Source organism: Ascaphus truei, chromosome 3, assembly GCF_040206685.1.
Source record: "Ascaphus truei isolate aAscTru1 chromosome 3, aAscTru1.hap1, whole genome shotgun sequence".
NCBI classification, from domain to species: domain Eukaryota; kingdom Metazoa; phylum Chordata; class Amphibia; order Anura; family Ascaphidae; genus Ascaphus; species Ascaphus truei.
The window spans coordinates 331,342,193-331,357,009 of NC_134485.1; the positions used below are offsets into that span (position 1 = coordinate 331,342,193).

Consider the following 14,817-nt stretch of genomic DNA (forward strand, 5'->3'; position numbering starts at 1 on the left):
GTGTCTCAGGGTTAGGTGCGCAGCAGCGTTGCAGTTAGGTACGGTATTGGGAGTTACAGTAATGAAGGAAATGGACAGATTAGGAGAGCCAAACGAGTCACTTTTATTTTCTATGTTTTACTCTTAGTCTAGATCATAATCAACTTTGAAAAATTATTTTCAATGGACTGATTTTATATGGAATTTGAATAAGGCTCCGAATGATGGGAATAGCTCGTGAATTGCTGTAGGTCACATGGATGAGAGATTTCCATGTAGCATAGAAGCTGTTAAAGTGATACCCATATGGGGAGGTGTCCCTAAACTCTGTTAATTCTGGGAAAATAATGCGCTGTTACCTAAAACTGGATTAGACGTTGTGTTCTCTGAGCTTATGCCATATGCACCAAGCTAATTTTATGCAAAAACAATGTTTGTTACTGCATCTCATTAGCATAGGCGCAATGTTCCGTTATTGTAGAATAACGTTGCGTTATCATCCATCAGCGTGGCGTTGTGTAATCCTTGGCATTACTCCTATCCAGACCCTGAAATACAGCTTTTGCTGGAGTGAGGAGAGGGAAATAATAGCAGGAACTTATGCTATGTTAAGTAAATCATACCTACTGTAACAGTGGAGTTGCATACATCCACTCCTCCTTCTCTTGCCGTGCACCCCAAAACTGGAACAACCTACCGATGACTCTCACATCCACCACCAGTTTATGTTCTGTCAAAACTAAGGCTGTCTCACATTTTAATCTGGTCTGTAACTGTTACATACGCCTATACTATATATCATCTCTAACTGTGCATGCAATGTCGTTATATAATGTATACCCTGTTCACTTATGTAACTGTATTTGTAACCATGTATTATTTGACTTCTCTATGCCCAGGACATACTTGAAAACGAGAGGTAACTCTCAATGTAATACTTCCTGGTAAAATATTTTATAAATAAATAAATCCAGGCTCTGTAAAATCCCTATTTCAGGGCCTGGGTGGGATTACGCCAAATTATGCTATAACTTGAATAACGTAACGTTATGTCCCTGAAGTAAGCATAACAGAGTATAGTTAATAGGGTATGATATGATAATGCTTGTATGCATATCATTTTCATCACCTTATGGCTCACATCCGTTATCCTCTTTACGGGAGAGAACATGACTTAACATGGCATTCTTCACTTGAGTGGATACAGCAATACTATTAACATGGCGTTAACTTAGGTTAAAGTCATGCTAGGTGGCCCAATGGAATCGAGGGCCATAGTGGGGTCATGCGGAAATGGCATTGGCTGGCAGTTCTCCCATGATCTTGCTGCGTTCGGCACTATCACAGCTTAATGAGTAAGACCTATAACTTGCTTCTGAAAATAGGAAATAGTTAACTACACAACTATTTAAAAAAGAAAAGGTTTCTACAATAAATTGGAAACTGCAACAATCTACCATTTTCTCATGTCTATACACACATAAAAGGTGTATTATATGGGACACTTTCAAGGTGCTGTTCTTTGAAGAGAGATGTGTTTAGCAGTTTGTCACAAGATGTGATAGGGCAGCTTGGGTAGAATATCCCCATTTCCCCATGGAAGGTACTCAGGTCATCTCTCTCCTGCAGGTTCTTCACCGCACAGGGCTCAGTAACCCTGACGGACTGGCTGTGGACTGGGTCGGAGGGAATCTGTACTGGTGTGACAAAGGGAGAGACACTATTGAAGTATCCAAACTGAATGGAGCCTATCGTACGGTGCTGGTTAACTCTGGCCTGAGGGAACCACGTGCACTGGTGGTGGATGTGCTACATGGGTAAGGAGATCATAGACTGGATAAGGTGGGAACAGCCCTCTCTGTTAAGACATAGGCCTCGTTTGTTTGTCAATATTTTATCACGTGGAAAAAGACAAACTTGCAGTTTATGTGCTCTTTTTATATCTCTGTCACGACTGTATGTTACCATGCATTGGAAGGAACAACCTCTGTTCCTATGATCCTTATGATGTACACTTTTCATACGAGCAGTTCTGTGGGTTGACTAGTGAATTTTGCCTGTGAATTTATATGAGTGACTGCTGTTGTCTTCTCTCTCAGTTACCTCTATTGGACAGATTGGGGAGACAACTCTCTTATCGGCAAGATTGGCATGGATGGCACCAACCGGAGCGTGATTGTGGACACCAAAATAACATGGCCCAATGGCTTGACGCTGGATTATGTTAACAACAGAATATACTGGGCAGATGCCAGAGAGGATTACATCCAATTCGCCGACCTCGATGGCAACAACCGGCACACAGGTAAGAAAGCTCACTGGCAGAGTAATCAGGGATTGATAAAGAGAAGTAGATAAACTAGGGAGAGCTGTTGTGTGTGTGTGTGTGTGTATACACACACACTGTGACAGAAACCAGGGAATGGTAATAAATTCGATTATATAGGGCTCCCAGGATACTGGAAAGCTTCTATCCTGTTTAGGCTGGGAAGAGCAGCCACAGAATGGATGTCCTCCATCCCACAGTTTTGCAGGTGCTGGAACTGAGAGATGAGGGATCCAGACCAGAATTAGCTGCCCGATTTCTGTCACCTGTCCTTTGTGTACTACCTTTGACTGTGAAGTTTGCTATTTTGATTTGTTGGAAGCGGGCAAGCCGCCCAACCCTAGTCAGGGTGATCCTGTGTCTAGTTATTGCTCAGTTGAGCAGGGTTTATTTTGTGCATTGTTTGCAAAGTGTTGCAGTCCCAGTGCCTGGGACTGAATAAACCAGACAGAAGCCTGCTAAAATGAACTTTATCTCATGTCTCCTCGTGTTACTCACCCTAAAAAGACAATGTTCTAGTGGATCCGGACAGACGGCGGAGCCCCCGGAGTAAGCCGTTTGTCACAACACACACACATACATACATACATACATACATAATACACACATACATACATCACGCACACGTAAATACAGTGAGGGATGGAAAAATTGAAGAGACAAGACGAAGAGGAGACAAATATGAAATGATAAGAGGGGAAAGATAGTGGAAGAAAAATATTTTTGGGGTGGTAAAGTAGGAAATGGAACCATCAAATTAAGAAGGGAGAAGTTCAGGTGGTTAAATAGCAGTAATGATGTGTGTACAACTAGAGAAAAGTGAATAAATAAACGGTGGTGGAAGGAAATAAGAGGTGTGTCATGAGGTTGTTGATGCCTCTGTTATTCTCATCCCTCCTCTTTCCACAGTGCTTACTCAACATATACCCCACATCTTTGCCTTGACGCTCTTTGAGGATTACATATATTGGACAGACTGGGAGACCAAATCTATAAATCGAGCACACAAAACAAGAGGTGTAGACAAGTCCATGCTGATAAGCACCCTCCACCGGCCCATGGACATCCACATTTACCACTCGTACAGGCAGCCAGACGGTGAGTCTCAGATGAGCTTCCAGGACAAGCCTCCCTTTATAATTTAAGGATATTAATTAGAAATTATTTATTTGTCCAGACTAAAGTTTAAAACAAGGTGAAGAGTTTTAAAACTTGTATTAGTTCTTTATACTATACCTGACCAATCCCCAGCTGCCTTTAGATCTGATAATTGTATTTATAACAGTCCTTGTGTTTAGATGCCAAACCATATCCAGCAAATCGCTACAACATGACCACCACTGTTCTACAACAAGGGATTGTAAAGGAATGAATTATGTCTGGGAGGAGGAGCTCGCACTACCTCTGTATTTGCTATGCTATGTTCTGTGTAGGAATGATGAGTCTGAATGTGTACATACTGTAGTTGCGGGTTTGCGCTGCTACTGCTATACTGTTGGTGTCCTGTGTATAAATTGTCATTTGTGTGCAGTCTTTCTGTATGGGCATCTTGTTCTGTGTTTCTACATTATGTACCTGTTCTATAAATACACTAAACCCTGACATTGGCTCAATGATATGTGCATTTGCGTGAGACTCCCAGTGCTACTTGTGTGCTCCACTGTACTTGAACTGCACAGACGTGGAAGGCACTTAGTGAGTAAAGCTTGCACTGCTGTGGTCTGCACTGTAGTACCTGTGTACTGCGATGGTTTGGCTGTGTATGATCAGAAGCTTCATCCCACAACATATGTCTAATCTAATTGGGGTTTTTCGCTCTTCCTCTTTTAGTTCCCAATCACCCTTGCAAATACAACAATGGTGGCTGCACAAACCTGTGCCTTCTTTCACCTGCCGGAGGGTACAAGTGCGCTTGTCCCACTAACTTCTACCTTGGTGCAGATGGAAAAACCTGCGTCTCCAACTGCACTGCTAGCCAGGTATTGGAGCATAGGTATAAACGAAGAGGAGGGTGTGGGGGAAGAAGCTATAAGAGTGTTTGGTTGTATATTTTTAAACATCTTCACTGTTCAGAAAGCAGTATGAGAAATGGATATCCGGATCGTTTAATGATCCTCTGCACAATTTTTCCAACATTGTGTAGAACAGAGGCACAAAGACAGATAGGCTCTCTGCCCCATACTTGCACTGTGTGGTTCTACCCTGGAAAACAGCCAAAATAATATTAGTGTAAAGGGGAAAAAGTATTTTAAGCTTTCCTTAGGCTCTCAGTACAGTCATATATTTTAGTATGTACAGTATATGCTTAGAGTAAAGCATGTATACATGCTATTAGTGCAGTAGAGATGTCATGTTATCACTGGCACAGTATCCTTGCCACTAACACATTCAGGGTTTGGGCTGATATCTGCTAGTAATTCCTAAGAGGTATATAAGACTTAGTCTTGGTCTTGTTCCTCCTATTAGTTTGTCTGCAAAAATGACAAATGTATACCCTTCTGGTGGAAGTGTGACACCGAGGACGACTGCGGGGACCGATCTGATGAGCCTGAAGAGTGCCGTGAGTCGACACATTACACTGAACAGACCATATTTCATGTAACACAAAAAATCTGCTCTAAGACCTTCTCTCCACTGTTCCAAAATGCACCGCCCTACGGCCGAGAGCCATCGAAACCTGATGCGGCCTATCAACCTGATCTGGCGTTACAGCCATTGGCTTGAATGGCAGTTACCGCCAGATTGGAGAGATATCCAACATCAAGCTGTGACGACTCCCACCCTATCTGGCATATCATAAGAATATCCTTCTCATGTACTTTTAATGAAAGGAGTTTTTATTATATCATTACCCCATCTCAAAGCGCCAACATGATCTTTCTGATGGACTCAATACCCTGCATAAAAATAGTGCCTTCACAACTTGTGAGTCTCCCTTCCTTGTTCACTCTTGCATTCAATTATATAAATACTTCTTAAGGCAACATACATACCGTTGATTTCATGTAATACATTTTATCCTTTTAAAGATGTAAACTTGGATTTTGCTCATTGTTCATATTAAATGTATGGCCCGGTGTTAATATGAACATCTAAGCACTCTGCTGGGATAAAAGTCAAAATATGCCCTGTTCTCACTCTGTCTCACTTTCTCACTACAGCTGAATTCAAGTGTCGCCCAGGGCAGTTCCAGTGCTCCACAGGCATCTGCACCAACCCTGCTTTCATATGCGATGGGGACAATGACTGCCAGGACAATTCCGATGAAGCCAACTGCGGTGAGATACAGTTACTACAATGACCTGTGTGTGTGCAGTGTGGTGTCTAACGTCATGTGAGTGTACAACAGGTAGCATACTGTATAATGATAATGGATATGAGGCATAGGTTTGAATTATTGGGTGTATTAGAATTTGTTTGGCCTTACACCTCTGTATGGTATTAGATTCTGAAGAGGGCCCATCCAAGGGAAGCTCTGAAGAAACAGGGTATGTACAGTAGGAGTTGGACTTACAAGCTTAACACCTCCACTGCCAGAGGTGCCTACAAAATATTGCAGAGCAAGGGCCTGTTTTCTCTCTCAATATTAAAGTCCAAACCATGAAAAACAAATATCTCTGTTAGTGTTGGGGGGTTTGGCAAAGCATGAACCCCTTTGCCGACAGATCAGAGGACATTAACCTCATTGCAACCACAGACTGGCAGTGCCTGACAGGAGTGTTCTGCAAGATCTTTCCACTGAAGGGATTACAATTTTATAGATGCCACGCTGATTTATTTGAGCCCTTACTCTTTTCATTGCACTGCAGGATGAAAGCAGTATTTTATATTCATAACAGACATACAAAACCATGAAAGTTTACAGACCGTAATATAAATCCGTACGTATTGTAGTGTGACTGCTGACACTGACAGTATTAGGTTTCCTCTGCTTGGAGAATGATGGCATACAAAACAGTATTGTGTGCTCCGTATAATTAGAGCAGTGTACCCTAACTGCACATACCCAATGCTGCATGATGTAGTCGCTACATTGTGGGCTTTCTGCTCGTTTTCTATGCTTTCTGCGCTCCTGCAGACTCTTCCGTTCCCATCATCAGTGACACGCAGTGACGTGATCGCTCCGAGGAGCGGTCACGTAATCGCGATGTGCTGCAGGAGCTGTGGCCCTTCCGACACGCAAGGGATTAAAGGTTCAGTTCTACCTAGCGGCTTCATTTTCTATTTATTTTTAGAGCTCCGTTTATTTCGCTTCCTTAGAAAGATTTCAACCTTTAAAATAATTATCTTATTTCTATCTTGAGAAAAATAATTATGCGTTGTGGTGGAGACATTGGGACCAAGCCCACAAGCTACTTATGTTGATCTGTATGACGAAAGATGGGCACCAGAATTACTTTGTAAACAAAAGAACAAAGCTAAGCAAACAGTATTAATGACTATATCATGCCATTTAGTAATACGATCATTTCCCAAACATCGTAAAACCTTTTGTTTACCAAGGAAATGTGAACAGTAAAATGAAATATTTTAAAATACTTGTTGGATTAAAAAAAAAAGGGGGGGCAGGGGGACCAGATAGATTTACCCTAGTTAACATGTCTGTGTCGTTAGTGGAGCAAAAAAAGCTGTATGGTGCTCTAACACAGACCCAACCAGCTGCTTGGTTTCCTAAAATATGATAACCATAATTCCATTTCCTTGAAGTGTCCCACAGAATGACAGACCATTTAACCAATATTACACCATATCCAACATATCAATAAACCGGAAGAGCAACACCTCTTGATTGGTGAATACTCACACTTGCTTGTGTCCAGTCTCACTCATTGAATAGGATTTGTTTGGTGTGTAAAGGAGCAAATCACTCACTGTTTTGTAGAGTGGTCTTCAGTGGGTCTGTTTCCTTCATAGGTGTGTGCTGCCGGTTCTCCAAAGATTGCAACAGGTTCGACGAGGGAGAGATGAAGCACTACTGGAAAAAATAATTGCTAGAGAGTGTGTCCCCAATAAAAAGGTTTTAATGGATCAAAGCATGGTATAGGGCTCGTTTTGTATACCATGCTTTGATCCATTAAAACCTTTTTATTGGGGACACACTCTAGCAATTATTTTTTCCAGTAGTGCATCATCTCTCCCTCGTCGAACCTGTGTCGTTAGTGTTCACTGTTATCCTGGGTTGGTGTCTCTTCCGGACTAAGGACTCTGTTATGACTATATACAGTAGGTATTATAGACTTAGCAGGTCTGGTGTAAATCTTTGTCTACCTGTTAATAGAAGTTACTGTAAACGTGCCAACAAGCTTCATGGGCTAGATGCATATAGAGATACAGCCAGAGGAGCATATTTATTTTCATAGGATGGGCGGGGAATATTCTCTTCCCCCCCGGTCAAATGTAAAACGTTGCTTTAAATATTTGTAGACGATGGAAATATTCTATGCAATAGCATTTATGTTTAATCTGTGTAAAGATGCATTGCATGTCATGACACTTTTTTTGAGGCTCTGCCTACTGAATAAAGCGGGACAGAAAGTTGTGAAAAGTGTTTATAAGCGGGGAAGGGTGAGATGAGTTTTTGTATCCTGCGCATTGCGCTAAAGTCCAAAGAGGATAGTTCTGAGCTAATGCAATTACTTTAGCTTCATTGATTTTCTTTTGCTCTTACTCGCAGATATCCACGTGTGTCTGCCTAGCCAGTTCAAATGTACGAACACCAATCGCTGTATACCCGGCATATTCCGCTGCAACGGGCAGGACAACTGCGGGGATGGCGAGGATGAGAAGGATTGTCGTGAGTATTTCACAGAGTTGCAGGCAGTGCTCACAGTGCTGTATAAAGCATCATGTTTTGTCATTAGGTCACTTCTGGTCATTATTATAGGTGTAACCCTCCTTGTCCGGCTCTAAAGAAGTTTACATTGAATTGACTATATACATGGCAGTGCTCAGTCTCTCATACCTGTTCAGGGTGCTGGGTCGGTGCGGGCTGGGCATGGGTATGCAGATACAATAAGGATGGGTGCCGGGAACTTTTATAGTACAAAAAGAGCTTTATTCAAAGCCATTTATAAGGCTCGTCATAAAAGGACATCACATTAGACATATTAACTGGGGGCAAATCAGAAAGTTATTCTGTGCTACTTCCCCTGGTAGCTCTCACTCCTAAAATAGGGAGCTATTTGTACTTGTTTCCCTTAGTATTGGTTAGATTGGCAATCTCGTGCATAGCGTCAATAATGCCCCATCTCAAGTGGGCCCCCGTTGGGAATACACTCTGATTTCTAGTATCAGTATCCCATTGCTGTGTAAGGCATACCTCATCCAAGCATACTGGATCAGAAGTTTACTAAGAACTTTCCGGTGGAGCCAATCCAGTTATTCTCCGGAGTTAATACTCTGAGAACCCCTGCTAAATATATGCTTACTACTGTATAGGCACTAAGTATATATAGGGCACGTTCCTTAACTGAAAATAATAAACACGGACAGGACACTCTTAATAGTGACACACCTGTCACTAGTTTTAAATACCTGGGCATATGGCTTGACTCCCACTTAACATTCGGGATGCACATTGATACCCTGACAACCAAGACCTATGCCAAACTAGGGGTACTTTACAGGAACAAATCCTCCCTAAGTCTCCTGGTCAGAAAGCGTATTGCACAGCAGATGCTAATGCCAATTATTGACTATGGAGACATAGTATATGGCTCGGCTCCTCAAACCCACCTTAGCAAACTTGACACCCTCTACAATTCAATTTGTCGTTTTGTTCTCCAATGCAACTACAACACACATCACTGCGAAATGCTCAAAGAACTAGATTGGTCATCACTAGAGTCTAGGCGCAAAGTTCACCTTTCCTGTCTCACCCTCAAATACTTTCTGGGCAAGCTACCCAGCTACCTGAACAAGCTCCTCACCCCTACCACATGCAGTACCTATCACCTGAGATCAGACTCCAAAAGACTATTCATGGTCCCAAGACTCAACAAAGTATCCGGACGTTCCTCCTTCTCCTTCCGTGCACCCCAAAACTGGAACAACCTACCAGAGACTCTCATATCCACCACCAGCTTAAGTTCTTTCAAATCTAAGGCTGTCTCACACTTTAATCTGGTCTGTAACTGTTTCATACGCTCATAATATATATTTTCTTTAACTGTGCATGCAATGTCTTGTATATAAATGTATACCTTGTTCATTTATGTAACTGTATTTGTAACCATGTATTATTTGTTTTACTCTGTGCCCAGGACATACTTGAAAACGAGAGGTAACTCTCAATGTATTACTTCCTGGTAAAATATTTTATAAATAAATAATATACATATCTATATACTTAAACCTATTTACAAGACTCACTGCGAGGCTCTCTGCCAGAACTCGGAGGAACCTGCTTCTAGAACATTGTGTTATATACCCTTCCATCTCCCCTCCCTATGGTGACATCACCGGTCACAAGACTTATAAGGGAGTGGTAGTCCCTTCTCCACAGTCATTCTATGCTTAATATTGTAAATGCATTTACTAAAAATACCTTGTTAAGGCAAAACAAATCCAAAATGTTAGGTATTCCTCATGAAGCGGACGTGATATATCTGCCCTAAATTATAATATGCACTTAATGTTTTTCCCCTTATATAGCGCTGACGGTGTACACCGCGCTGTACATCAAATTTTGCAGGCACAATGCGTCTCTCTCCTGTAGAGATTACAATCTATTTGTGATTCTTGAGGCACAGGGAGAAAGTGACCTTCCCACTGTTCGAATGAGTCTAACCTGGGATTGTAACCAGGCTCCTGTGCTTCTAAGGTTGGGGCCATGGTACCGCAGACCATGCGGCTGAGTGAACAGACTGCCTTAGGGCAGTGATCGCGTCCATGTGGCGTGCGTGCGAAAGCAGGAGGGGGCGCGACAGGCCGGTCACGTGTGAGGATCGCCCAATGAGGGTGAACCAGCTAGACACGCCCACGGACGGCGCACGCACCATGGCCGCTGAAAAACGCACCCGCTTCAAGCGGGGTGACATCACGGCCGCGCACGCCTCTGCACGGGCGAAGGCACTATGGACCTGGCCTTTGTCGGTGTCAGTGTCCTTAACTCACTTTGCCACTCCTAAAAAGCCATATTAGGCCTATAATGTAGCCATTTCTGTATAAAATGCCTGATACTTCCTTCTAACTGAATGCTGCTTAGGTTTATTGGTCTAGGGTTTCTTTGTTCTGACTTTTTTCTAATTGTGATCGGTGGTAGTACATCACAAACATACTCCATAGTAACAAAGCATCAATGAATCAGTCCAAACCCACTCATGCAATCTAATGTGACTCACATTCTTATGGCTGCCACCAGGTGCTTTGTGACTGCTTCCCTTTTTAGTTCCTGATGCTTTTCCGTACAGTAACTCCATGTGAGGTTGGCTGAAAGCTAATGCAAAGCAGTGGTATAATAAGCTGCCTCTAGCTTCCCTGATTTAAACCACCACACCATTCACGTCATGAAGAAGTCGTATTACATGTAACCCTGCAAGTTTATTACCTATATAAGTAGATAAACTCTATGTGTTATAACATGCTTTTTTATTTAATTTGCATTCAAAGGCTTTATTGAATTTCTTCAGAGATATTTGCATTATTTGCTAGCCCTGCTGCATTGCTGAAGCCATATGTGTTTTAATTTAGTTTTTCTGATATAAAATATATATTTTATTTCTTTACTATTGTTTTTAAGCAAGCCATAAAGTCACGTAGTTTTTAATAGTGTTATATTGCCCCCTTGCCCACAAACTCTGTCCTTGAATTCCTTCCCACAAATGGGCATCGTCGTCTTTCTCTGCCCATAGTATTAGTATATTGTATGGTTCTGTCAGCAGTTTACAATGGAAATTGGAAAACAAATGTTAATATGTAAATTCCCAGTCAATGTATTTGTTGGATGTCATACATTGCAAGAATGGAATAAGGTTGTAGAATATAGATTCATTCTCCAAGTGATTATATCATTGATGCTAATGTAATCATTTCCTACATGCTTTTCTAGCACCGATTTATCACACAGGGACTTTGTTGCATATTTACACCACTTGCAGTAAGCGATTTGGGCAGGGTTTATATAGTACAGTTAAATAGGTGATGTCTGGATAACAGATCATTGCCTGTTTTAAAATAGTCAATCCCTTCATTTTTGGAGTCCCCAGGAGCCAAACCGCCCTATTTATAGTTCCAATATTCGAGATATTTACCTATTTATAGTTCCAATATTCAAGATATTTACCTATTTATAGTTCCAATATTCGAGATATTTACCTATTTATGTGACCGTAAAATCAAATATGGCTGCTGGGGTCATCCAATAGGAAGTCGTAAATGCCATGCTCTGATGACATATCCGCTTCCTTTTGCCCTGTGGGAGTGCGACTTGGGCCATATTGACTTCCCAAAAAGGGACCAGAAATACTGGCACATCAAAAGGTATCTTGGGAACCAGAGTGTTTCTGGCGCTAAAAATAGTGCAGACCAGCTGGTTTGTTTCAGCTGTAAGACACTGTCTGAATGAATGCTTGTGTCTGACTAAGACACATACAGAATAAACACACTTGGGAGCTGAATATGTAACCTCCATGGTATAATGGTGCATGGTAAGTCCTGAGGAAGGCACGCAGAAAAACTGATTGTTCTTCCCAATAAATATGGTATGATTTGTTATTACCATTAGTTCTTTATGATGTGTATTGATCATTAGATGAAACTAGTGTACGATACACAGCTCCTACGGGGCACTTTAATAATAATAATGGGGCACTTTAATAATAATAATAATAATAATAATGGGGCACATTAAACCAATTTACATTTTTGAAGTGCAGTATCTACAGAATAAGGATATCTCACCAATGTTTCAGTCTGCAATCAAAGCCTCAGTAAGGTCTGATAGTGCCTAGAATATTGCTACCTTAACCTGAAATTCCTCTTAGATAAACTAATACGTTAAGAAAGTCCTGTATTTTTATTAGACATGCTAAAGGATTCCCTTATTCTAGTCAACTAGTGATCATCGTAATGACCACCTGTTCAGCCAGGGGTCCCTGCATTACATTGCGAAGCAATATGTGGCTTACACCTTTTGGTTTGGAAGGGGCAAAGAAAGCTGCTCACACACTGTTGTGTAGGAACACAGGGAATTAATTTGAGATCTGTTTCTTAATTGTGCTCTCCCATCCGCGTAGCTACACATAGGAGCAATGAAACTGAAAGCACTTCTTCATATAGCACCATTCATAGAGCATGATTTACGCAGGTCCAAACATTGAAGTACTAAGAGAACAACAGCAAATTATTCGGAATATCCTCAATATACTGATTTTGCAGGCAGCTAGTTAGATTCATACCAACATGGAGACACGTATCCAGCAGTGATTCATAAGAAAAGAACTAAAGCAAATAAATAAATTGGGGCTGAGAAATTGGAGCAGCACCTTAATGAATACTATTAAAATGTGAATGAATCACATCATAAAAAACAGTCTTCTTATAGTTTACATTTTTTTTACTATAACAAGCGAATTTGATATGACTGATGCTGTATGCAATGATGGGTGTGAGATGAATGTGTATTACATTATTTCTCATCTAATTGATGGACTTTCTTCGTCTCTGTTACACACAGCTGAGGTCACATGCGCCCCGAATCAGTTCCAGTGCGCCATCACCAAGCGCTGTATCCCTCGCGTCTGGGTGTGTGATCGAGATAACGACTGCATGGATGCATCTGACGAGCCTGACAACTGCAGTAGGAACCCCTTTTAACCTTCTCAGCTGCCCATTGTGTCGATCTCTTGTGGCCTGTTGGTCATCAGGAGAGGGGGGGGGGGGTGCTTTGTCAGTGGAGTAACACGGCACAACTGCTTCTGAATATGTTGGGTCTACGATGTGATAATGTGCCCTGTGACCTTTTGCGTAACAGTTACTTAACGAGTTAATAGCTATTGTGCTCCCAATGAGAAGGATGGCTTAAAGCTGCAGTTCAGTCTTTTTTTATTTTTTTTATTTATTTTTTTACTTCAATAGTTTCATGTGGGCAATCTCTACTTACCTAAAGAACTGCATAACTGCAGGTCAATTCGTTCTCCATGTATTGATCGGCGAAATCTGGTGACATCATTAGAGCTGGCATATGTTTTTCTTCTGCTTCTGTCACTCAGTGGAAGCTTATGAATATTCATGAGCACTCCTGCACTGACATGTGCTAGAGGGAGGGCAGGGCTGACAAAGGGGTGTGCCAGGGCTTGTGACAGGACATGAAGGGGCAGTGCCTTAGCAAATGGTTGTTAAAATAGAATACAAGAAAATTGGTCTTTCAAAGTTGTTTTTTTAAAACAGAAAATGCTAAAAGTATTTTTTCTTAGTACAGAACTGATTTATTAAAAAAAAAAAACACACATGCAGGTTATTGACTGAACTGCTGCTTTAAGGGTCTCCCTATTACTATAGTGTCCTTATTTCCATCAAAATCGCATCTTTTCTGAAAAATACAAATATTTAACAAATCCTGGAAATTTAATATGTTAACAGAGCAGGGTTTTTTTTGTGCCAAAAAGTAAAAAGTGTAAATCTGCACTTTCTCAAGAAACACATGCATTTTATGCCACCCGTTTTCTACTAAAGAGAATTGAAAACGAATATCAATAAATGGCTTAAGGGGAAAGGTTCCCTGCAACCATAGTATTTAATCAATGCTCCCAAATTCACATTTCTACAATGCCTTCCATGCAATATATTGATTTGCTTACGTGCTGTTTGTGTAAATGCTGCTCTCCAATTTTTATTTTGTTCTGGTTACTCTAACATAGTGGATTTCATTGGATATGGGATGTCTCCCAAACGACTCTTCTTTGTGAATGAGTGTGCAGACCAGTTTTGGTGTTCTATAAACAGTGCACATTATATCTGGAGCCCCAGTGTGAGAGTTACCTTCAGGATAAATATATTGCATTGGCCATGGCATTCACCCAGTCTTTCCCCTGCTTTGTCATGCAGCTCAGATGACCTGCGGTGTGGATGAATTCCGGTGTAAGGACTCTGGCCGGTGCATCCCTGCCCGCTGGAAATGCGATGGAGAGGATGACTGTGGAGATGGCTCAGATGAGCCTAAAGAAGAGTGCGGTATGAGGCTGTGCCTTAAAATGGAACCGTTTGGAAAGATCCTCTTCTAGAAAAGCCTCCTAGTTACCCATTTACAGCCATCAATAATTGTTGAATTTGTCATTGTAGTGTCAATCTGTTAAACTGCACATACAGCACATAGTAATCCATTGTTGAATTCACTGCTTAACATACCATTCTCCCTGACAAAGTGTTAACAGTATTAAGGCTGCCTTCTAAAAATGTATCTTGTCCTGATAACACCTTCGATATTGATAAGCCTATTTGGCTGCTGTTCAGGAACTGTCTTCTCATGGTAAAATAGCCCACATTACTATACTGTGCTATTCCCTCCAATACAA

At 41.4% G+C, this 14,817-nt stretch overlaps 1 protein-coding gene across 2 annotated transcripts in view; it reads left to right on the plus strand.

Moving 5' to 3' along the window:
- The window catches only part of LRP1 (LDL receptor related protein 1), a 374,671-nt gene that overhangs the window by 325,506 nt on the left and 34,348 nt on the right, over positions 1-14,817 (plus strand). For both annotated transcript variants that reach the window (XM_075591499.1, XM_075591500.1), the window contains exons 59-67: positions 1,609-1,796; positions 2,079-2,284; positions 3,215-3,403; positions 4,136-4,284; positions 4,772-4,865; positions 5,467-5,583; positions 7,980-8,099; positions 12,981-13,103; positions 14,351-14,476. In XM_075591499.1, the coding sequence (XP_075447614.1) occupies positions 1,609-1,796; positions 2,079-2,284; positions 3,215-3,403; positions 4,136-4,284; positions 4,772-4,865; positions 5,467-5,583; positions 7,980-8,099; positions 12,981-13,103; positions 14,351-14,476 (1,312 nt within the window). The remainder of the gene's footprint in view (positions 1-1,608; positions 1,797-2,078; positions 2,285-3,214; positions 3,404-4,135; positions 4,285-4,771; positions 4,866-5,466; positions 5,584-7,979; positions 8,100-12,980; positions 13,104-14,350; positions 14,477-14,817) is intronic.